This window comes from Rhinatrema bivittatum, chromosome 4 (assembly GCF_901001135.1).
Source record: "Rhinatrema bivittatum chromosome 4, aRhiBiv1.1, whole genome shotgun sequence".
In the NCBI taxonomy this organism is placed as follows: domain Eukaryota; kingdom Metazoa; phylum Chordata; class Amphibia; order Gymnophiona; family Rhinatrematidae; genus Rhinatrema; species Rhinatrema bivittatum.
Window position 1 is genome coordinate 355,783,025 of NC_042618.1, and position 25,922 is coordinate 355,808,946.

Below are 25,922 nucleotides of genomic sequence, written 5' to 3' on the forward strand. Positions count from 1 at the left end.
ACTCCCACAGCGGCTAAAAAGAGAAAGTACCTAATGGCCTCCAGAGGATCTCATCCTGCTGGCGGCTGAAGATTAAGATAGGCCCAGCAGGCCACCATGAAGCCCATTCCGTAGCGGCGGAATTGAGCGGAAGAACCCAGTGGCTCAGGCCTGTGGGTGAGAGCCAGGGTGATGGGTGTGAGCCTGTTTGTGTGTCTGATTACATGTGGGAGAGAGAAAGTGTGTGTTTGATTGCATGTGGAAGAATGAGAATGTGAATGATTGCATGTGGGGGAGTGCAGTCGTGTGTGGCATGTGGGAGAGATTGTGTTATTGCATGGGAGAGAGCAAAGGTGTGCGATTGTATGTAGGGGAGAGGGAGGTATTGCATGTGAGGGGGGAGAGAGTGTGTGTGTGATTGCATGAGGAAGAGAGTGAGTGTGTATTTCCATGTGAAAAAGTGAGGAAAAGCATGTGTGATTGTATGTGGAAGAGAGAATTTGCATGTGGAAGAGTACTTGTGTGTGTGATTGCATGTGGAATTGAGAGAGAATGTGTGTGTATGTTGGAGAGTTTGTGTATGTGAGAGAGAAGAAATTTTATGTGCACACTCCCTCATTCCATCTAATTTATGACAATCTCAGGATGACTTTGGAAATCAAAAGTTCCCAAGTATGGAAAGTAGTTTTTATCCTTAAGTTTTAATTATTATTGGGTGTTTGATGTGTCATCTGTTTTGAAATATTTTATTGGTGTTTGGAAAATTTAAAAATTGTGTGAGTTTTTAATTATTAGAAGTTATTCTATTCTTCAGATGTTTTGAAATATTATTTTTATTGATATAGTTTTACTATTATGATTAATATTACTTAATTGTGTTTGTTATATGAGGCATGGTAATGTTTCTGTTTTTACATTGTTGCACTGCATACAGAGTTTGGCTTGTTGCGGTTTTCAGTTATTCTCTGCATGTTTCTATTAATACTTTATGGTTACTTTATTCTGTATTTGGTGAGGGTTCTGCATGTGTGACTGAGGTGAACAACCAAGACCTGGTTTTTCTACCAAGCCTGCTCTTAACTCAGCCATCTCAATTCTCCAACTTTCAAAATTCGTCCTTGACAAGTCGCTATTTGTACATACGTTCTAACAAACCCACCGTCGTAGCACCTAATCCCTGTGCCTTCTATTTAGACACCTGGCACTACACCTAGATTGCATTAGGCTTGCCGGTCAAGTCTCTTCCTTTTTACACTATGTTAAACCCAGTTCTTGTATCCAAGTTCTTCCTTGTTCAATGTAAGGCATTTTCATGTCATGGATATTGTTCGAATGTAAACCGAAGTGATTGGTAACTTTGTTACTTGAATATTGGTATATAAAAGTGCTAAATAAATAAATAAATAAATAACTAGCATGTAGTTTCCGTAGGGCTCTATAGCAGCCTGGCCTGTTGTGTTTTCCTAAAAAGGATGTATTAGGGAAGAGGGGAGGAGAAAGAGTTTCTCTTCTTATAATTTTGTTTTTACGTGGGGAAAACTTATCAGTTACAATCATTTTTAATTAGCTCTTGAATATTTTAACTAAAAATTGTCAAAATATTTGAGTTGTGTGAAAGGAATCTGGTGAATCAGGATTCTGACTGGCTTGTGGCACTTGAGGACCAGCGTTATCTGCCCAGATTTAAATCTTGGCACAGCACTTCCCTGGTCTAACTGGATAGCAGACTTCATTTAATACTGCCACACATCAGCAGGCTCGCATGTTACAGACTCCATCAAAGCTCATCAGGTTAGAGCTATAGCCTCATCCATTGCTCACCTATGAGCAGTACCTCTTGAAGACATACTTTTAGTACATATTTTTATGTCCCTTTACTGTTTGGACAATCTCTCATGGAGTGAAAGTAAATTTGGACAAGCAGATTTGCGTAGCACGTTTACTTAGTGGTCTACCCTCCACGGCGGGATGCGAGATGCTTATTCTCTAAATGCTCCACTGCAGCCCTCACGTGGGACTTCCCACATGCAATGGTTAATTCAGCCCAGCTTATCGATAGGAAAAGCAAATTTTCATACTGTAAATGGTATTCTCCATAGATAGGATTTTTTTTTCCCGTCGATAGCAGGGCTGAATTAGCCATTCTGTCATGGGAACTGTTCGTCAGGCCCAGGAGGCAGAGCTTCACTAGTGATGTCAGAGCTTTGCTTTGAGGCTGCGCGTGGTTTCCCGTGCTGGAAAACGACTCTCCTCAGTCTGTTTTTCTGCGCGCGGGATTGCACGCGGAGCCTCAGACCTCAGTTAAATCAGAAAAAGTAGATAAAAACCAGCGATTTCTTCAGAAAATGACGGATCACGGCTGGAAGGAAGGTCCCCGACCATCGGGGTTCAAGCCATGTAAGTGTGGTAAGCTGATGTCTATCATCGACGGCCACGATTGCTGTTATCGGTGTCTGGGCCCAGACCACCTGATGCAGTCTTGTCTCTCCTGCAGACGGATGTCTCCAAGAGCCAGAAGACAACGAGCCGAGAAGATGGAAGCATTAAAGACAGGCTGAGGAGGTTCGTATGCGCCCCCCTCCGAGGCCTGCTCCTCCCCGGGACCAGCTGCTCCGACACCCCCGCCGAAGCGTCAAGCGGTGTCGGTTGAACCCGTGGCTGTGAGGTCGGACCGTGAGCAGAAGAAACTGCACAAGGCCGAACAGCGTCCAAGCCGCAACCCGATCCGATCGCAACATCGCGTCCATGAGGCGTCGATAGAGTCGCTGTCCTGAGCCGCTCCTTGTCCGGAAGCGCCGAGCGTCGTGGAAGCACGCGACGCCGGGAACAAGGGCACATGGCTCGATCGAGGCGACGCGGCGCAAAAGAGTGTCTCGACGCAGGAAGCGCCGGACCCGATGCATAGGAGGACGGCGCACAACTCGGCGCCGAAGAAAAAGAAGGCGATCGAACCTAAGAAACACCATAGGGCGCATGCGTCAAAGACGGCACCTGCGCCGATGACGCAAACGGCACACATGATGCACGTATCAACACATTCGACACAACTAAGCAAGGGAGCCGACCACCCACCTATAGGTCCTCCCTCCCATAAATCGTCGACGCATATTTGTTGGGCACCATCACTGGAGCCCACCTTGACCCCACGAGTGCCACACACACAGACAACTCAATCTCAAGGACAACGAACTACGGACAAGACGCAATCTCGTCCCCACAAACGTAGACACAGCCGAGGTGAGGGGACCACTGTTTTCAACGTCTTTTTCAGCTTCTGAAGGGGAAGGGGCCCAGACACTGTCATCACAGTCTCCATCATCCTCTTCCTCCTCAGGCAGAGTCTACTCAGATTTATCATTGGCCTCGCATCGACTATCAGACAACAGTTCCTTGCAAGAACCACTGTCCAAAAAACGTCGGTTGCCGGACAAGACCCATACCCCTCATTCTCCGAGTAGCAGGTGAGATGCGGATATCCTCTTAGCGGTGCCGGTAAGATCCCCGGCCACAGCCCGGAAACCGGCCATGCCTCCGCAGACAAAGCATGCGTTTGTTAACCTCTCCCTGGCGCTGTCTGGATTTTTTTAGGTCATGCAGGCGTCCTTCCACATGCCGAACTCTAATCCTCCTAGCGGAACAATTTCCCCGCAACCATCAGTACACTCATCACCTACACAGCCAAGATCGCCTTCACTTCACACTCTGCCACCAGATCCGACTCCGGTGTCACCTCCGAAGCAGGACCCACCTCTCAATGTCCTTCAAGAGTTTCAGGATACTTCCCCCGACTCATCCACGGGGTATCCATCAGATCCAGCGGAAGGCCCAGCAGAGCCCTATTCTCCGCTGGAAGATCTGACATATCCAAAATTTTTGGAGAAAATAGGAAAGGTCCTCAACATCTCTATTCAAAATGTCCCGGACCCTAGATCGGACACACTGGATCTCTTAAAGATCTTTGACCTTCCAGCCGAACCTACAGCCTTGCTACCGCCTACAGTCTTGGACTCTGTCCTCGAGAAATCTTGGGATACCCCTTTCACCTTACCGGCTGTGTCCCGGAAGATTGATTTGAAGTATAAGATGCAAAAATCCCCGTACTACACAACCCCTCAACTGCCACACGCATCTTTAGTTGTGGAGTCCGCAATGGGGAAAGCGAAGAAGACCAAACTGCACTCCGCGTCACCCCCAGGGAAGGATCTTCGCACTTTATCCCAGGACAAGCAGGATGCTAGTCCTCCCATATGGGTGACGTCACCGGAGCCCAGCGCAGGAAATCTTTCTGTCAAAGTTTCTAGAAACTTTTGACTGGCAGTGTGAGGCCACTGAGCATGCCCAGCATGCTATGATAATCTCTGCCACAGGTGTGTCTCTTCAGTCTTCGCTTTTCCGCGCTGCCTCGTGCATCACGGGACTGGAGCCGTTGCGTTCTTCACGAAGTCTTTTGTGACTTGAAAAAGTCATATTTCTCGATATCCTTGATATTCTCTGTCATAGAAGTCTCTCGCGGTTTATTCTCACCGGCTGGTGAGTACCGTTTCCTTGATTTCTCATTTTTCAAGAAATCCCTTCTCACGAATTCACATCCATTGACGGCTGTCGATCCCAAAATGGTGACGGGCTTCAAAAAGTGCCCTGTTTGCAATAGAAATATGTCGATAACCGATCCACATTTGGAGTGTGTACTCTGCCTCGGAGAAAAACACGACATGAGTACATGTCCCAAATGTGTGGAAACGACAGCAAAGGGACGGAAGGCCAGACAGGAGAAGATGGAACATTTGTTCCAACTCCAGTTAATTCCCTCTCCTTCCAAATCATCGAGGTCGTCTCCGGCTGGAGCGACCAAATGAGCACTAGTTAAAAAGCCGCGTCCAGACGGATCCGGTGATCGCCCGTCCTCACCATCGTCGGTGCTATCGACGAAGTCGGCGGACCATCTAAAATCCAAGCATCGACGTCAGTCATCCTCCACATCGATGTCCCAAGACGAATCGATGGCGAAGCAGCCCCGAAAACAGGAAACACCGGCACCTGGGCCGTTATCTCCGCCGATTCCAGACACTCCTCACACTTCGTCGCAGGATGTCTCCTTACTGCCACCGCTTACAACTGCGCTGACTACATCAGTTGTACAGCCAGAATTGTCTATTTTAATAAGACAAGCGGTCATCCAGGCTCTTCAAGAGCAAGCTGTTCCGGCGATTCCGCCGATACCTCCAGCATTGATGCCGGTAGTAGTACCGATGCCGATGGGCCCGCCGGTGCCTTCATTGGCACTGAGGGCACGATCGATTCCATCACTACAACACCGAGGCTCTTGACGTCATCGACATCGATTTTCGCCCATATTCCATCAGGCCCTTCGATGGCGTTCTCTATTCCATCGACGTCGATGACTTCTGTGACACTTCCACCGATGACAACGTCGCGGACAACCTCGATACCATCGAGGCAACCTTTATACAAGCCTCCAGAAGTTCAGGATCAGGCTTTCTTTCGACACCTTTTGCAAAGGTACCAGGATGTTATCGATACTCACCATCTACGAAGCCACAAGACACTTCTACAATATTTTCCACCGATGATCCACAGCCAGGCCCTTCAGGCCTTCACTTCCCACCTAAATCAACACCAAAATCTCCTTACAGAGAAGACTCTGAGGATTCTTGGGATGAGCAGCACTCTGTAATTTCTTCTGAGGAATTCATGTCTGACCCTTCTTCTCCGGATCAGAGAAAGAAGTCACCCCCAGAGGATCTATCATTTTCCTCATTCATCCAAGGCATGGCTGACTCTATCCCATTCAAACTCACAGCAGAGGAAGATACCAGGGCACAAACCCTTGAAGTTTTACAGTTTGTTGACCCACCCAAACAAGTACTGGCCGTGCCAGTCCATGAAGTCCTCTTGGATCTCCAACGACGAATTTGGGAACATCCATCTTCTGTTCCTGCAGTGAACAAGCGTGTAGACACTACTTACATAGTCCAGCCAGCTCCAGGCTACCAGAAACAGCAATTACCACATCAGTCGGTGGTAGTGGAGTCGGCACAGAAAAAATCCAAACGTGTGCGCCCACACTCATCGACCCCACCTGGTAAGGACCATAGATTCCTAGACTCAGGCAAAAAGTTCTATCAGAGTTCCATGTTAAACACCAAAATTTCTGCCTACCAGCTGTACATCACACAATACCAGAGGAACCTCTGGAAACAAATGGAAGAATTTGTTACCTCCTTACCCACACAATTCCAGGAACCAGCACAAGCTGTGATCAACAAGGGACTAGAGGCGGGTAAACATGAGGTGAGAGCAGTCTACGATAATTTTGAGACTGCTTCCAGAGCAGCAGCAGCTGGAATCACTGCCCGTAGATGGGCCTGGCTCAAGGCATCTGACCTCAGGACTGAGGTGCAGGAAAAACTTGTGGATCTGCCCTGTCTCTGTGACAATCTGTTCGGGGACAAGATTCAGGAAGCCGTACAACAGCTTAAGGACCACATTGAAGACTCTACGTCAGCTGTCTCAAACCCCACAAGAGCCTGCTACTCAGTCTTCTCGTCGCCCTCCCCGAAGAGAAACCCGACCTTCTTATTACAGGCCACGCAGATACTACCCCCAGACTTCTAGGGGTAGGACTACCAGACAACAACAATGCTCCCAGGCCAGGCAATCTAGGCCTGCTCGTCCACAACCCCCTGCACAGACAGGCCCTGCGGCAGGCTTTTGAAACACAGGCCAGAGAACAAACCCAACCTTTCAATCCCAAGCCAAACCTACCAGTGAGTGGAAGAGTATCTCACTTTCACACAAATTGGCAAAACATAACATCAGACCAATGGGTACTCTCCATAGTGTCTCGAGGCTACAAACTAAATTTCATCTCAATTCCTCCACAATTTCCACCTACTTCCTGCCCACAACAAACTTCTCAACTTCATCAACTACAAATAGAATTATCCACCCTTCTGAGAGCCAGAGCCATACAACCAGTGCCTCAGTCTCAGCAGGGCAGAGGATTCTACTCCCGATATTTCCTCATTCCAAAGAAAACCGGAGGCCTACGTCCCATCCTAGACCTCAGAAATCTCAACAAATTTCTAAAAAAAGAGAAATTCAGAATGGTTTCTCTAGGCACCATGCTTCCCCTTCTTCAAACCGGAGATTGGCTTTGTTCTCTGGATCTTCAAGACGTTTACGCTCACATTCCAATATTCCCTCCTCATCGCAAATATCTGCGCTTCATGGTAGGCCATCATCATTTCCAATACAGAGTTCTACCCTTTGGACTGGCATCTGCTCCAAGAGTTTTCACCAAATGTCTAGCAGTAATAGCAGGTCACTTACACAAAGAAGGTATCCATGTTTTCCCATATCTAGACGACTGGCTCATAAGGAGTTGGTCTCAACAAGGAGCTCTCACTTCTGTGACTCGAACAATTGCTCTACTTCACTCCATGGGATTCCTCATCAATTATCAAAAATCCCATCTCACTCCGTCTCACCTGCTTCAATTCATAGGAGCAGAATTGAATACAGATCTAGCAAAGGCCATTCTACCTGTAGATCGTGCAGATGCCCTCATTCTACTAGCGAACTCCATTTCCTTACAGGCGCAAGTCACAGCTCATCAGTTTCTGATATTGCTAGGTCATATGGCCTCCACAGTTCATGTTACACCTATGGCAAGGCTTGCCATGAGGGTTACCCAATGGACTTTAAGATCACAATGGATACAAGCCATTCAACCACTACATTATCCAATTCCCTGGACCCAACAACTAAGATCATCTCTACGTTGGTGGACAAACAAGGACAACTTGTGCAAAGGCCTACCTTTTCAGCAACCAGTCCCACAGATAACTTTAACTACAGATGCATCCACCTTGGGGTGGGGAGCTCATGTAGACAATCTCCACACTCAAGGGACTTGGACAAAACTCGAAGCAACGTTTCAAATCAATTTCCTGGAGCTTCGAGCTATACGTTATGCGCTGCATGCGTTCAAGGACTGCCTTTCACACAAGACTGTTCTGATCCAAACAGACAACACAGTTGCCATGTGGTACATCAACAAACAGGGAGGTACGGACTTGTATCTCCTTTGTCAGGAAGCTGCACAGATTTGGGGCTGGGCCCTGAACCACTCAATGTTTCTTCGGGCCACTTATCTGGCAGGCATTCACAATGTAGTAGCGGATCGACTCAGTCGTTAATTCCAACCACACGAATGGTCCCTGGATCCTGCAGTAGTGACCAGGATATTTCAGCATTGGGGACAACCATCAATAGACCTCTTTGCGTCACATCTGAATCACAAAGTGGACAGGTTCTGTTCTCTACACAAACAGAAGAATCAGCCAGCCAAGGACGCCTTTGCTCACCCTTGGAACTCAGGCCTACTGTAGGCGTATCCTCCGATACCGCTCATAACCAAAACTCTAGTGAAACTACAACAGGACAAGGGGTCCATGATACTCATAGCCCCATATTGGCCTCGACAAGTATGGTTCCCCACACTGCTAGACCTCGCAGTCAGGGATCCAATTCGTCTAGGAGTAGCTCCCACTCTCATAACTCAGGATCAGGATCGGTTGCGCCATCCTAACCTTCAATCCCTATCCCTGACAGCATGGATGTTGAAAGCTTGATCTTACAGCCCCTCAATCTTTCATCCAATATATCTCAAGTGCTTATAGCTTCACGTAAACCTTCCACAAGAGAGAACTATTCTTCTAAATGGAAGAGATTCACTTTGTGGTGCTCCGAAAAGAACATAAATCCTTTCACCTGCCCCACAACTTCTCTACTAGAATACTTATACCATCTTTTGGAATCTGGTCTCCAGACTTCATCTGTAATAGTACATGTAAGTGCAATCTCAGCTTACCATAACAAGATGGGAGATGCACCTATTTCCACACAACCTCTCGTCAGTAGGTTTATGAGAGGTTTAACTCAACTTAAACCACCAATTCGACCACCTGTCACAGAATGGGATCTGAATTTGGTATTAACAAGACTCATGCGCTCTTCCTTCGAACCCATAGATTCTTGTGATCTTAAATTTCTCACATGGAAAACTATCTTACTCATAGCCATTACATCAGCTAGAAGGGTTAGTGAGTTACAAGCACTTGTCACATATCCACCCTATACTAAGTTCCTACATGACAAAGTGGTTCTCCGTACACATCCAAAATTCCTTCCCAAAGTAGTTACGGAATTCCACTTGAATCAATCCATAAATTTACCCACATTCTTTCCAAGGCCTCATTCCCATCCAGGAGAAACAGCCTTGCATACCTTGGACTGTAAGCGTGCACTAGCCTTTTATATAGACCGCAGTGCAGTTCACAGACAATCCACACAGCTCTTTGTATCCTACGATCCAAACAAACCAGGTAAAGCAGTGGGTAAACATACTCTATCCAATTGGCTAGCAGATTGCATACAGTTCTGCTATGAAAAAGCAGGCCTTCCTCTCCAAGGGCGAGTAAAGGCACATTCAGTAAGAGCAATGTCAACCTCAGTAGCACACTCGTTCAGTGCTAATACTTGACATATGCAAAGCAGCAACATGGAGTTCTCTTCACACTTTTGCAGCTCATTACTGCTTGGACAAGCAGGGACGAAAAGATTCTGCCTATGGACAATCTGTCTTAAAGAACTTGTTTCCAGTATAGTTCCAACTCCTTCTACAACCAATCTACTGTGATCTTTGCCTGACTCATATTCAACAACACAAACCCACTGTTGCCTCACTACAAAATGACTCAGCCTCTAGCTTGCTATTCACCCATATGTGAGGACTAGCATCCTGCTTGTCTTGGGATAAAGCAAATTTGCTTACCTTGTAATAGGTGTTATCCCAGGACAGCAGGATGTAGTCCTCACAGAACCCACACGCCACCCCGCGGAGTTGGGCTTCTGTCCTTTTATTATTTTATTTTTTGCTACATACCAGACTGAAGAGACACCTGTGGCAGAGAATATCATAGCATGCTGGGCATGCTCAGTGGCTTCACATGGCCAGTCAAAAGTTTCTAGAAGCTTTGACAGAAAGATTTCCTGCTCTGGGCTCCGTCGGTGACGTCACCCATATGTGAGGACTACATCCTGCTGTCCTGGGATAACACCTATTACAAGGTAAGCAATTTTGCTTTAGACGAGTTCGTCAAACGAGCCTACCAAGCTTCCATGCTCGGTGCACGTATTAACCACCACCAATTCTATTTGGTACAATACTTGTTCGAATGCGTGCAATGCCTCAAAGATGACCCCCAGCCCCTCCATGACTCCAACCCATTACAGGACATGGAAGAGGCTATCAGACATTTATTCCGTACCATCTATGAAGGATTCGAAACTGCCTCTAGGGTCTCAGCCAGTGCAATTGCGGAACGCAGAATGGCGTGGCTCAGAGCCAGCTCCATACGAGAGGATGTCCACGATAAATTGGCCATTCCCTGTACGTACCTGGATCAGTCCAGACCGTGGGTTATGTCCCCAATCCAGCAGATGGAGTCAGCCCAAAGCTTCGAGGGGGCGTCACCATAAGTACTACTACCCCCTCTGCAGGAGTTCAGTATCTTCTGACTCCAGCAGATGCGAGTAGGGGAATCTGGGCTTGCTCCCGATTTCCTATAACCTATTCTGTTTTCCCTTGGTTGGGACTTTCTTCTCTGTGTTGTTTGCTTTGTTTTGTCTTGGATCAAGTTGTACTTCAATTTAAAAAAAAAAAAAAAAGTTAATTGGTTAATTGGGGAGGCGGGGCTCCTTCGTTGTGCTGGCTCTCTGCCTCCTTTGTTTCCTCTCCCAGCGCTAGTCTGTGTTCTTACCGGGGTAAGTTGTTTTTTTCTTGGTTTTTCTTGGCTGTAGTTTTTCTTTTTCAGCTAGGTTGACTGAGAATGCTGGTGAGTCCGGCCTACTAGCGGTTTCACTCGCTCCCGCGGCCATTTTGCCTGCTCCTCGTGGGCAGCAGGGAGCAGTGAGAGCGATTTCAGCGGGTTGCGAGGCCAGGACGGGCCCCCCCGCGGCGCCGCTTGAATTTCACGCGGGTTGTGCAGGCCGTCCGGGCCCCCCCGCAGCGGCGCGCCGTCTCGCGCCCCCCCCTCCCGCCCTGAGGCTCCCCGAGTGATTTTAGCTGCCGGGGTTGTTTTTCTGCGCGCCTGCTATGCCGCGGCCGTCGCGTTGCTCGGCCTGCGGCGAGCCTGGTTCGCGCATTTCAAGGGAGGGCATCTGTGCTAGGTGCCTCCCAGGGGGGGAAGGCACGTCCGGGCCCCGCACTCGTTTTCCAGCGTTGACAGCCTTGCCCGGGTGGCGTGGGCCGGCCCCTCCCCCATTCCTGGCGGGAACGGCGGCCATTTTGCACGCGCTGCGCCCCGAGGGAGATCGGACAGCGCTGGGGGATGGGGATGCCTCAGAGGGCTCTCCCCCAAACTTACTGCCGGAGGAAGATCCGGAGGTGGACTCACAGGACCAGGGTCCTCCGGGGCTCTCCCCCGCGGAGGTCCCCCCGAGTAGGCCGGGGTTTTCCCCAGAGTTTATTTCGTCTGATGCACACAGCGTACCTGCAGGAGCTGGCTGCTCCCGCGGGGCCTCCACCCCCCAAGCTACCGCGGCCTTCGTCCCTCTCCCCGGCCCCCCCCCCCCTCCGGGGGGCACGGGGGCCCCACAGCTCCCCGTCCACGTCCGGCTCCCTGTGGGTTCGGGGGGGACTGGGTCGGACCCAGTTTCCCCGGGATCGGACCCGGCCGTTTCTGGACAAGGGGACTCTACTTCAGAGGGAGAGGATCCACGCACGCTGCGCCTCTTCCAGCGGGAAGAGCTGGATGACCTAATCCCGCAAATCATTCAGGGGTTGGACCTCGATCCCCCGCCGGACCCGCCAGCTCCCGTTGCGCCCGCTGTCGTCACTTCTTCGAAGAAGGGGGATCCGGTCCTGGCAGCACTGCGGGCGCGGGCGTTTCCCATTCACGAGTCGTTTCTGCAACTTCTCACTAGGGAATGGGATTCCCCGGAAGCTGCGCTAAAGGGCAGCCGAGCCATGGAGAGGCTGTACCCGCTGCCGGAAGATTTTCTGGATCTCATCAAGGTACCCAGGGTGGACTCCGCGGTGACGGCGGTCACGAAGAGGACGACCATTCCGGTGACGGGTGGAGCGGCGCTGCGGGATACGCAGGATCGCAAGTTGGAAGTATTCCTCAAGCGGGTCTTCGAGGTCTCCGCAGTGGGGCTGCGGGCGGCGATGTGCAGCTCGCTTGCCCAGAGGGCTAGTCTTCTCTGTGTACAGCTACTGCTCACTTCTCAGGTGCTACCTCCCGAGGAGGCCGCCCAGGCGGATCGACTCGAAGCCTCAGTGGCATACGGGGCTGATGCCTCCTACGATCTCTTCAGGGTCCTCGCCCGCTCCATGGCCTCGGTAGTGGCGGCGCGTCGACTCCTATGGCTCCGCAACTGGGCGGCGGACACGTCCTCCAAGGCGAGCCTGGGTTCCCTGCCATTCAGGGGGAAGTTCCTGTTCGGGGAGGAGCTGGACCAGATCATCAAGTCCCTGGGGGAAAACGCGGTCCATCGCCTGCCGGAAGACAGATATCGCTCCACCAGGGCGTTTTCGTCCTCCCGGACCAGAGCCAGGGCGCAAAGACGCTACAGGAGTTACAGACCGGCGGTATCCCAGCCTCCTCCCTCCAGGGCTCAGCCTTGGTCCCGTTCCTTTCGCGGGCGCCGCCCAGCGCGTGCCGCTCCCACGGCGGGACAGCCCTCGCCCAAGTCCTCTCAATGATGTTCAGCTCGCCCACTCCGCCGTCCCCAAGATCGGGGGGCGGCTGGCGTTCTTTTACGAGGAGTGGGCGCGGATCACCTCGGATCAGTGGGTTTTGGACACCATAGGACAGGGCTACGCGTTGGAATTTGCCCGCGCTCCGAAGGGACGGTTCATCTTCTCTCCCTGCGGCTCGGCCATCAAGCGAAGGGCGGTGCAGCTGACACTGGACAGACTGTGGGAGATAGGCGCCATTGTGCCCGTACCCTCCGGAGAGGTGGGCTCGGGCCATTATTCCATCTACTTCGTGGTACCGAAGAAAGACGGTTCCTTCCGCCCCATACTGGACTTGAAGGAAGTCAACAAATCCCTTCGGGTGGTCCGGTTCCGCATGGAAACGCTACGTTCGGTGATCGCGGCGGTACATCGAGGGGAGTTTCTGGCCTCCTTGGACCCTGACGGAGGCCTACCTTCACATTCCCATTCGCCAGGAGCATCATCGTCTGCTACGGTTCAAGATCCTGGATCAGCATTTCCAGTTTGTGGCGCTTCCGTTCGGATTGGCAACGGCCCCGCGCACCTTTACCAAGATCATGGTAGTCGTGGCGGCTGCCCTTCGGAAGGAGGGCATTCTAGTCCATCCTTATTTGGACGATTGGCTCATACGTGCGAAGTCTTTTCGACATGGACAGGCGGCAGTGGCCAGGGTGATAGAGTTTCTGCAGTCCCTGGGATGGGTGGTGAACTTCTCCAAGAGCTCCCTCGTGCCCTCACAGCGCTTGGATTTCTTGGGGGCGATCTTCGACACCCGTCTGGACGCGGTTTTTCTACGGCAGGACAAGGCGCACGCCCTACGGGAACACATACAGCGATTCTCTGCATTACCAGCTCCCACCTCCTGGGACTATCTTCAGCTCCTGGGGGTGATGGGCTCCACCATCGACATGGTTCCTTGGGCATTTGCGCACCTCCGTCCTCTACAAAGAGCACTTCTATCCCGTTGGAAACCACTCTCGCAGGACTACCAGGTGATACTTCCGCTGCCCCAGTTTGCCAGGAACAGCTTGGCCTGGTGGATGGTCCCGGAGAATCTGGCTCGCGGCGTGTCCCTCGACCTACCAAATTGGGTGGTGGTGACCACCGACGCCAGTCTCGTAGGCTGGGGAGCCGTCTGCGACCGAAGCGCCACGCAGGGGACGTGGTCCGCGGAGGAATCGAAGTGGTCCATCAATCGTCTGGAGACCAGAGCGGTCAGATTGGCGCTTCTCCATTTCCTGCCACTCCTTCGAAATCGGGAAGTCAGAATCTTATCGGACAACGCGACTACGGTAGCCTACATCAACCGTCAGGGCGGCACTCGCAGTCCGCAGGTCGCGCTCGAGGCAGCGATGCTGATGCAGTGGGCGGAACAGCATCTGCGCCGCCTGGCGGCCTCACACATCGCGGGCGTGGACAACGACAAGGCGGACTTCCTCAGTCGCCAGCTTCTGGATCCCGGAGAGTGGTCGCTCTCCGACACGGCCATGCAGCTGCTCGTCCGGCGGTGGGGCTCCCCCCACCTGGATCTCATGGCGTCCGCCCAGAACACCAAGGCGCCTCGCTTCTTCAGTCGCCGGAGAGAACGGGGGGCGGAGGGCGTAGATGCTCTCGCGCTCCCGTGGCCGGCCGATCTGCTCCTATACGCGTTTCCCCCTTGGCCGTTGGTGGGAAGACTACTCCTACGAATAGAGGTTCATCAGGGGACTGTGATCTTCGTCGCGCCAGAGTGGCCAAGACGACCTTGGTTTGCGGATCTCCTCCACCTGGTAATCGACGGACCCATCCGGCTGGGACATCTTCCCCGCCTCCTACACCAGGGACCGGTATTTTTCGACCAGGCAGAACTCTTCTGTCTTGCGGCCTGGCTTTTGAGAGGCGCCGCCTCCGCCGACGGGGGTACCTGGAGGCGGTAGTGTCAACGCTGCTGCGGTCTCGGAAGACTTCGACGTCGGTGGCCTATGTGCGAGTCTGGAAGGTGTTCGAACTGTGGTGTACCGACCGGAACACAAGACCCACGGAGGCGTCTGTCCCGCAGATTCTCCAGTTCCTACAGGCGGGAGTGGAAAAGGGGCTCGCTTACAACTCACTTCGGGTTCAAGTGGCCGCTCTTGGCTCCCTCCTGCGGGGAGGAGGATCTCTGTTACAGCACCCGGACATCGTCCATTTTCTCAAGGGTGTCAAGCACTTGCGGCCTCCATTGCGGGATCCTTGTCCCTCTTGGAGCCTCAATCTGGTACTACGTTCCATGTCGGGACCTCCGTTTGAACCACTGAGGAGTGCGACGATCAAGGACCTCACTCTCAAGGCGGTGTTCCTGGTGGCCATATGCTCCGCTCGGCGTATTTCGGAGCTGCAGGCTCTGTCCTGTCGAGAGCCTTATCTCCGGTTCTCCGATTCGGGCGTTTCACTTCGTACTGTGCCTTCCTTCCTCCCGAAGGTGGTGTCCGCCTTCCATGTGAATCAGACGGTGGAATTGCCATCTTTCTCTTCGTCTGAACCGCGGTCTCTCCGTCTCCTTGACGTCAAGCGCACTCTGCGGTTCTACCTGGAGGCTACGAATGATTTTCGGACTTCTGACCATCTCTTCGTCCTTTGGTCTGGTCCCCGGAAGGGATCCCAGGCCTCGAAGACGACTATTGCCAGATGGCTGAAGGCCGGCATTGCCGCTTCCTACATCGGGACGGGGCGGACTCCCCCACCCGGTATTGTGGCACATTCTACACGCTCTCAGGCGGCCTCCTGGGCGGAGAGTCGATCGGTATCTTCGCAAGAAATCTGTAGAGCGGCCACCTGGAAATCGTTGCACACGTTCTCGAGACACTACAGACTACACCTCGCCTCGTCCGTCCAGGGACACTTTGGCGAACAGGTTCTACGAGCAGGCCTCGCAGGACCCCACCCGGGTTAGGGAAGCTTGGGTACATCCCACGGTCTGGACTGATCCAGGTACGTACAGGGAAAAGAAAATTATTACTTACCTGCTAATTTTCGTTCCTGTAGTACCATGGATCAGTCCAGACGCCCACCGCATTTGGGTTCTACTCCTGCTCAGCTGTATTTGGGGTCTGATTCGACTCACCTGTTATATGGTAGTGTCTTTTCTACTATGTTCTTTCACGTGTTCCCTGTTTCACTGTCTGTGACTGTTTTTCTTGGGGGTCGACACGAGTTGTGACCTCCCATCCGTTGGTGGGATGGTACAGTTCTCTCTGTTTTAAATTCAGCGGCTTATTGTTGCCGTCTTGTTTAAACTTGATCCAATTCAGGGGTTTTCTGTTTACTCGGGCTTTGATATTCTCGATACTGAACTCCTGCAGAGGGGGTAGTAGTACTTATGATGACGCCCCCTCGAAGCTTTGGGCTGACTCCATCTGCTGGATTGGGGACATAACCCACGGTCTGGACTGATCCATGGTACTACAGGAACGAAAATTAGCAGGTAAGTAATAATTTTCTTATCTTACCTGCCGGGGTGACAATTTATTTGGCTCAAAATTGCAGGAAACTGTGGCTCAACTCAAGGAACAGTCTGTAGTGGTACAATCGCTCACTGCACCCCACTCTTATGCTTCTTCGCGGAGGTTCTATGCCCCGTATCGACGACAACCATTCCAACCCTATGCTTCCTACCGTCCACAACCATACCAGCCACTTCCATGCCAACAACCTACTCAAAACCAAAACAGGCATGGATGACCTCGCCCACAGCGCCCGCAAAACCAGCAACAGCCATCCTCTAACAAACCAAATCAGTCTTTTTAGAGCTACCTATGCCACCATCACCAAAGGTATTCGCAGGAGTCATCACATCCCACCTTCAACAATGGGAATCCATCACCTCAGACCAATGGGTCCTGGAAGTGGTACGGCGGAGGAACCGAATTCCGTTCCAAAACCCCCCGCCCTTCCCTCACCTGTTGATCAGGGGAACCCGATCCAATCCAACCCGGCTAGAGGAGGAAGTGACCGCCTTGTTACATCAGAAAGCGATTCGCCTCCTTCCACTACCCCTACAGAACAAAGGGTTTTACTCCCCATATTTTCTAATTCCAAAGAAATCCGGGGACCTCTGCCCGATTCTGGACCTCTGGGACCTCAACAAATTCATAATCAAGGAAAAATTCAATATGATATCTCTCAAATCCATCTTACCCCTAATCTATCACAATGCATGGATGTGCAGCATAGACCTCAAGGATGCCTATACTCATATTCCAATGCACCCTTCTTCTTGGCGATACCTTTCTTTCCAAGTCAACGGCCGCCACTTTCAACACAAAGTACGAACCTTTGGACTGTCAACAGCACCCAGAGTGTTCACCAAGTGCATGGCAGTGGTGGTGGCATACCTACAGCAGAGGGGGATCATCCTTTTCCCCTACCTGAACGATTGGTTACTAGTAGCGTCCAAACCCAATACCCTTCAACAACACCTCTACGATACGATCCAGTGCCTCAATCGTCTAGGTCTGATCGTCAACTACCAAAAATCACACCTGCAACCCACGTAGGTGCTCCAATTCATTGGAGCCCTACTAGACACTACGAAACACAGTCTTCCTTCCACAGGCAGAAGACAAACCATGCGCCACATTTTCCGCCGCTTACAGGCGACCCATGCTCCCTCAGCCCGACAAGTCCTGATTGCTCTCGGACATATGGCGGCCTCCATCCATGCAGTCGCTCACACGCGCCTACACATGTGAAAGCTACGATGGAACCTCAAGCAACAGTGGAAGCAACACACGCAACCACTCAATTGGAAGGTCTTGCTAACAAAAGCCATGGCCTCGGAACTCGAATGGTGGTTAAGGAGACGAACCTTGACAAGAGGAGCACCTTTCACCCTCCTTCCTCACGTTGTAGTCCTGACCACGGACGCCTCACGCAAAGGCTGGGGGGCTTACCTCGATCACTTTCAAACACAAGGGCTATGGTCACAGCACGAACAACGTTTCCAAATCAATCTCCTAGAGCTAAGGACTATACGTTACGCATTACGCACTTTTCTCCCCTACCTTCAAGGTCACAGAGTCATGGTCTACACGCACAACCAGGTGGCCATGTTCTACTTCAACAAACAAGGGGGCTCGGGGTCCTGGACCCTATGCAAAGAAGCCCTCATCATCTGGACGTGGGCCTGCAACCATACCATTCACTTGCAGGCCACATATATCCCAGGAATCGCCAATACCCGAGCGGACAAATTGAGTCGAGTGTTCCACCCACACGAGTGGGCTCTTCACCCAGAAGTGGCAGAACTTATATTCGGCAGATGGGGACGACCGACAATCGACCTGTTCGCCACAGAACACAACAGGAAAGTGACCCGTTTTTGCTCCTTGTGGCCCAGCCCACTACGTCAAGCTCAAGACGCGTTCCTCCTACCATGGACAGAACCGTTGATGTACCCCTTTCCTCCCATCGCGCTGATCACACACATGCTACAAAAATGCATGTTAGACGCAACGCAGCTCATACTAATAGCGCCAGCGTGGCCTCGTCAGCCGTGGTACACATATCTCCTCCAGTTGTCCACGGAACCACTGTTTCGATTGCCACTTCATGCAGATCTTCTTTCACAAGAACAAGGTACCCTACTTCACCCACTCCACGCCTCCCTGCACCTCACAGCTTGGAGGTTGAATGGATCCTTCTCTCAGAACAGGGACTCTCCCTCACAGTTCAGGAGGTGATCCTGGCATCGCGAAAACAGTCTACACGCTGTAATTATCAATTCCAATGGAAACAATATGCGTCATGGTGTGCCTCCGAATGACTTGACCCATTGTCATGTCCTCCGTATCTCCTTGACTATCTTCATACCTTATACCAGTTGGGACTGGCCACGGCCTCCGTGCGAGTTCATCTGAGTGCAATTGCTGCCTTCCACAGACCGCACGACGGACAGCCTATTTCCCTACACCCAATGGTGTCACGCTTCCTATGAGGCCTTACACATCTTCGCCCTCCGACTTCTAAACCTCCAGTTCCTTGGAACCTTAACTTGGTTCTGGAGCAACTGATGAAATCACCGTTTGAACCCTTAGAATCGGCTCACATCAAGTACCTCACGTGGAAGGTAGTCTTCTTAACTGCCAATACGTCAGCTCGGCGAGTCAGTGAACTACAGGCACTGGTACACTACAGCCCGTATCTCCAATTCTACCACCACAAGGTGCTGTTGCGACCGCATCCTTCTTCCAAAGGTGGTCTCTTCGTTCCACATGAATCAATCCATTGAACTGCCAACGTTCTACCCAAAACCTCATGCCACAGAAAGAGAAAAGCCTCCTGCACACGTTGGACTGCAAACGAGCATTGGCATATTATAAGCAGCGAACTCAGTCGGCTACAAGACCATCGCAATTCTTTGTTTCCTTTAACCCGAATGCGCTGGGCCTTCCAGTGGCAAAACGGACCATATCTAGTTGGATTACTCAATGCATACGGTTTTGTTACAACAAGCAACGAGAGTCGTTGGCTACGCGCCCCACAGCGCATCAGACACGAGCGTTGGCTGCCTCTCTAGCTCACTTCAAACACGTTCCACCATTGGACATCTGTAAAGCGGCCACTTGGGCCTCCCTTCATACATTTACAGCCCATTACTGCTTAGATCAACAAATAACGAATGATGCCAAACTTGGGCGTTCCCTTCTACAGGCATTTGCCGCAGATACTTCTAAGTCGACGGACACTTAATTACATCACGCTTCACTTACCTTAGAGACTGGCATACCAATGCAGCATGATGGGGAGCTTAGGACTCCCATGACAGCATGGCTAATTCAGCCCTGCTATCGATGGGAAAAAGCAAGTTTGCTTACCGTAAACGGTGTTTCCGTAGATAGCAGGATGAATTAGCCATGCTGACCCACCCACCTCCCTATCCAGTCGACTTTCTATCTACATGACCACGCTTGCTTTATCACAGACTGAGGAGAGTCGTTTTCCAGCACGGGAAACCACGCGCAGCCTCAGAGCAAAAGCTCTGACATCGCTAGTGAAGCTCCGCCTCCTGGGCCTGACGGACAGTTCCCATGACAGCATGGCTAATTCATCCTGCTATCTACGGAAACACAGTTTGCGGTAAGAAAACTTGCTTTTTCCATCTTTTATTCTGCTGTTTCTAAATTGTTCAATGCGGATGACAAAAATATATATTAGGATGAATTAGCCATGCTAAATACCAGTCTAATTTCCTGGAGAGTTTGACCACCTGACTATAGATTTAGCTTTAAAATCGACTAAGGATTCTCATGAGGCAGTGCCAACATGTGGATTCCCACACATGCTCAGAGCTAAAAGCTATATTAGCTAGGCGCGAGACTAATCTGTTTGGTGCTGCCAGATGTCACCCACTTCATGTCTAATTCATCTTATCTATGGAAAACACAGTTTACAGTAAGCAAACCTGCAAAATAGTAAGAACAGCCTAAAGAAGAAATAAAAGCATTGAGTACATCAAACTGAAAAAAGCAGGGACCAAGAACAGTGTCAGAGTGAAAACTGTTATTAGCAAGAACCGTGAAGGACAGGAAGAAGGTCAAATGAGCATTCCCAGAGGAACCAAGGAGGAAAGGGCAGAAAGAACAATGGAGTAATCTACTGTGTCAAAAATAAGAGTAGTCTTAAGTGAGTCAAATTGAAAGATTGATGAGAAATAACTAAGAACATGTAACATAGTTATGGAGATCATGAAACCTGGAAGAATCTATAAAATGTGATTAGGAAGAAGGTGGCATGCACAAGAACATTTGACAGAAATGGTAATAGTTGAGAGAGAAACAAGGTCAAGTGGATTTCGTGAGAAGACAGGTACTGTTTTGAAGATAGATTTAAAAGATTTGTGTGAGGGATTTCAAATGGAAGAAGACATAAGTGGTCTTGAGAGAGAAGATCAAGCAGAGAAATGATAGGGTGAGAATTCCATAAAAGCTTAGACACAGAGGAGGAGGGGAGAAAAATCAGCAAAGCTGGGAAAGGAAGGGGGTAAGGCATGTATGAAAGAAACTGAAGAAAGAATGTATAGTGGTGATTTTTGGAAAAACATTTTGGAAAGCAAAAAGGATAGAAAGGATTGGTGATGGGGGAGAGAGCTGGGTTAAGTGTTGAACATGGAATAGTGAATATTACTTGTGGCAGTAAGTAATCTAGAAGTATATTTCACACCATAAGGTTCTGATAAGTAATATACCTGCTAGTAATGTGTGGGTTTTTGTTTCTTTAATCTCTTATTCTATAGCTGGCTGAAAGAATGGAAAATGAGAGTTGATAAAGAAGAATCAAGAAAGCAGAAGGAAAAAAGAGTTAAAGACAAGCAACAGGGTGCTTTATTTTAACTTTTCTAAACCTCATTAGTCTAAAAGTTTCTAAAATAAATTATCTTACTATGCCTTTATTTTTTAAGGATATTTCCTATAGTGTTTTGTTTTTTTTACTTTGGGGGTATCCATTTTTATAATGGCTCAACAGTTTGACACAGTTTATAACCACCTTTTGTTAAATAGTTTTTCTTGATTTCTATGAATTTATAGATGTCTGGGACTGCAGTGATTTTGATGATAGCAATGCTGGCAATGAAGAGGAGGATTTGCTTTGTAATACTATACTGATCACTGGCCCATCAGGTGTGGGAAAGACTGCTGCTGTATATGCTTGTGCTCAGGAGCTTGGCTTTAAGGTTTGTTGCCTTTTTAATTTCTAGAAACACATAGCTACTTAATAGTACTGCTAACATTGATTGTTCATGACAAAATGCAGCCTGGCTAATGTGTTTATCCCATGTTCTTGCAGGTATTTGAAGTGAATGCATCTTGCCAGAGAAGTGGGAGACAGATTCTGGCTCAGCTAAAGGAAGCGACTCAGTCTCACCAGGTGGACAAACAAGGTGTAAATGCACATAAACCTTGTTTGTTTAATAGCCCTAGTGAAAGCAAGTCACCAGGTAAATGTAGTATTTTAATTTAAATAGTGCTGCACAGCAAAAGTAAAATGTATTTTTGTCAGTATAGACAGTAGTATACAGTGAACAGATACTAAAAATAAAGGAGAAAGTTACAGTACATTTCTACACACTGACAGTTTTTGGGTTGTTTCTAAAATGTCTGAGCTGCTCTTTGGGCTGATATCCAATCCCTTTTAATAGCTGTATAATGTATCTATTTTTTACCTTCTGCATCCTTCAGTGATTTTAGATCTTGCCAAAGCTTGCTTCACTTCTTGACTAAGAAGAAATTATTAAACTTTGGGGTGCACAGTACCAAGTACTGGAGTGAGCCATAATCGATGGCCCATGGCCAAGAACTATATAATTGTTGGGACTGGCAGAAACGGAATGAGGGTTAAAAGTGAGGATGGGGAACTGTGAATGATGAAGACTCATGATGCCATAGACTGGTTCCACTTGAGGTGGAAAGCCCAGAGGAGAAGAAATAATTCTGTAAGAAAAACAAAGTAGTAGTTGCTGTCTTATAAGAGATGAAATTCAGTAGGACATGAGAACTTTTCCTGTAGAATAGTCATGCACTTGAGTAGGATGTGTGGTAGTCTCAGGCTTGACATTTACCTGGGGCATCTTAAGAGAAATCTTATGAATCCTTTTACACAAAAGCTTATTTTCAAAAAGCACAGTTTCAAAATAGAATCAAAAATAGAATGTTAGGATTAAAAGAAGGTAACAAGAAAATGTGGCTTGAGATATAACTTAATGAATGACAAAAGTTGAGGACTACCAAAGGAAACATTTGAGATATATACTCTGGTTACACCTGCTAGGTCAGCAGAGGCAAAAGCAATTGATTTGTATTGACATATTTTCTATCCATTATTCTTGGACTTATACCAGAGCTGAGACTGATATAAAACCTGTTTTGGGGGATGGCTTTTAGGGAAATTCAATTCTCCCAAGCAAGTTGTTGCATCACCAAGGAAACCTCACCTTTCTCCCAGACGAACAGCTCCTAAGCGAGAACCAGCACCAAAAATTTTGGAAAATTATTTCAAAACAACATGTAAACAGAAAACCAATGAAGAGAAAGTTAAACTACTAGAAGATTCTAAAGGTAAGAAATTATCAACAGCACTGTGCAAATAAACACTTTGAAGGCATCTTTTGTATCTAATCCTCTTTAGTAAGTGCACACCTATCAAAAAGGATACAGGAGTTTCTAAAATAGCTTGGATAAATTTAGCCACTAAATATTTCAACTACTTTTTACATATTACATTACAATTATGTTTCCAAGGTTTCTTGGCTTTCAAAGATGCCTGAAAAATTGAAATAAACTTTTATGACTAACTAGCGAAAAGTGCCCAGTGTTGCTTGGGTAGTTTGGGCTATAACAGCCTGTGGGGGCCTCTGCCTGTGTGTGGGTATGGGTGCCTACATATGCACCTGTGGTGGGGGGGGGGAGGGGCTGGGACTGTGTGTGTGAGCTTGTGTGTGCCTATGCTTTCCTGTCTCTGTCTATGAGAACATGAGAGATAGGGCTTTGCAGACAGAGCATATTAGTAAACAGTACCTGACATTGCTCAGGTTATCTGGTCAGTAACAGCCTCTGTATTTGTGTATGGGTACCTCTGCCTGTGTGTGTAGGGATGGGTGCCTGTGGGGGCGTGTATATGTGACAGGGCTTTGCAGAGTATATTGTCTTTACATATACAGAACCATCTCGTGGCCACAATGTGACTGATAGACTGACACAAGCCTTTTCTAATGAACTCTGCATAATAGAAAAATAAACCTCTCCACAATATACCTAAAATATTGCAGTTTTCAGAGGACAAACAGGATGGTAGTCCTCACACATGGGTGACATCATCAGATGGATCCCAATGTGGAAAACTTATGTCAAAGTTTCTAGAAACGTTGACTAGGCACACTGAGCATGCGCAGCATGCCCTATACCACGCATTCACGCGGGGTCCCTCTTCAGTCTATTTTTTTCCAGGGAACTGTGAGCCTCGTGGTTTGATTCAGCTCTAAAAATTTTGGCTTTTTGCCTTATGGAAAACTTTGATTTTGCAGTTTTTTGCAATCTTTTTCCTTCAGTCTGTTGCCGGGTCCCCCTCTGTGCCTCCCTGTAGTGTCCCCAGTCAGGGTTTTCAGCGTTTGGCTAAGTTTCTTTTCGTGGTCAGTTTCCCCCATGGTGGCAGTGCCAGTCTTCCATCGACACCTGTTGTCATCATTCTAAGATTTTCCCCATTTGTTTGCCCCATCATGACCGTGTCTGATTTCTGCCAATGCCCTCAGGGCCCGAGGACCTTGTCGATCACCAGTCTTCATGATGTTTTCATCCACTACCTGGGGCATCACATGACGTCCATGGTTGCTGCTCGTGCACCCAGATGATTCCAAAGTGACATCAGCTTCGATTCGACAAGATGGACAATCTCTTCGGGTCGAAGAAGTCCAAGCCATCAGCATTGGAGGACCTTGGAGCCGCACTGATGGACACCATGCCATCGACGTTGGTGGGACTCTGTTCTGTCAAGGTTGCTGGTGGATAGGGGTGCCGAAGACTGACCATTGTTTATCTCCTCCAGGCCGAGGATGTCTGGTTCATTGACCTCGGCACCGGGGAAAGACCAGGCCGAGCATCTTGGGAAGATCAAGAAGCATCAGCACCAGTCCTTGCCAATGCACTGTGCCGGGCATGGGGATGCACTGGCTTTTGCCACGATGCCCCTGAAGTGACCCCATGGTGAGGAGCACTCAACCTCCATCAATGCCCAGGGTCTGCGACAGTCTCAACCAGTCCTGGTGCCAGTCGCTGATCCCCCTTGCATGTCTGAGGAAGATCTGGCCAGTCTGTGTTAGCATCGGCAACGTTTGAGGAGGAACTGGAGCAACAAGTACAACTTCTGGAGAATCTCAATATGCTCATCGGTGCCTTACTGATCCAGTTGGTGTCGATTCCTGGTGGGGCACCAAGGCCTCCCCCTACCAATACGGTGATCGTTGCTGGTTCCTCCTCAGAGGAAGCTCCGCTGAGGCCACGTGAGATGCTGAGGCCTGTAGCTCCCCATCCAGTTCCATCGGTGTCTGCCCCTCTGGACGTTGGCTGAGCACCTAGGGCCCCATCCCCTGTGGTATACAGTGAGGATGAGGGTCCCTATGACTCCTGGGGGGATGATCAGATGGAATCCTCCTCTGAGGATTCGGATGGTCTCCTATCAGACCTTTCTACTCCAAAGGAGCAAAGGAAGTATCCGCCTGAGAACTTAACCTTCGCAGGGTTTGTCAGGGTGATGGTGGAGGCCATCCCATTCCAGCTTTTGACTGAAGAAGATGCCAGGCACAAAATGCTTGAAATTCTTCAGTTTGTGTAGACTACTAAGGAGATCATGGTGGTTCTGTGCTTAACAGTACACAAGATCCTTGCAGAGTTGCCGCTGAGGATTTGGGGACCCCCCCTCACCGTATCTCCCATGAATAAGAAGGCAGATGGGGTTTACCTCATCCAAAAGGCGGCTGGATTCGACAAGTGTCAGCTGCCCCACCATTTGGTGGTGGTCGAATCCGCCCTCAAGAGGGCCAAGCGCTCTCGCACCCACTCCTCGGTGCCCCTGGGGGAGGACCACAGAGCGCTGGACATTCTTGGGAGGAAGGTGTTCCAAGGCACCATGCTTATTGCTCACATCGCTGCTTACCAGCTCTACATGAGCCAATACTTGCAGGACATCTGGAAAGCTAGTGCAGGATGTGGCTGAGCAGCTGCCTCGATAGCAGCAAGACACCCTCATGTTACTAGTGCACAAGGGTTTGGAGTGTGGAAAACACAAGATCCGTGCGACCTACAATGTTTTCAAGATGGCATTGAGTGTCTCTGCAGCAGGAATCAGCACTTGTAGACTGGCATGGCAGCGGGCCTCGGATCTCAGACCGGAGGTACAGGAACAACTCGCTGACATGCCGTGCACTGGAGAGAATCTCTTCAGAGATAGGGTGATGGATGATGTGGTCCAACTTCAGGACCATCATGAAACTCTCCAACAACTCTCTGCCAGCACTCCAGACCTGTCATCCTCATCCAGGCGGCCATCAAGGCCGAGGACCAGGAAGTCTTCCTTTCACCAAAGGAAGTACTATTGTAAGAACATAAGACTTGCCATTCTGAGTAGGATC

General features: G+C 49.5%; 1 protein-coding gene across 2 annotated transcripts in view; it reads left to right on the forward strand.

Moving 5' to 3' along the window:
• ATAD5 (ATPase family AAA domain containing 5) overlaps positions 1-25,922 on the forward strand; it is a 259,487-nt gene that overhangs the window by 137,466 nt on the left and 96,099 nt on the right. For both annotated transcript variants that reach the window (XR_003856559.1, XM_029600713.1), the window contains exons 12-15: positions 21,039-21,121; positions 21,331-21,476; positions 21,590-21,740; positions 22,684-22,857. Coding sequence is in view for 1 of the 2 variants with exons in the window: in XM_029600713.1 (XP_029456573.1) it covers positions 21,039-21,121; positions 21,331-21,476; positions 21,590-21,740; positions 22,684-22,857 (554 nt within the window). In the remaining variant the exon portion in view is untranslated. The remainder of the gene's footprint in view (positions 1-21,038; positions 21,122-21,330; positions 21,477-21,589; positions 21,741-22,683; positions 22,858-25,922) is intronic.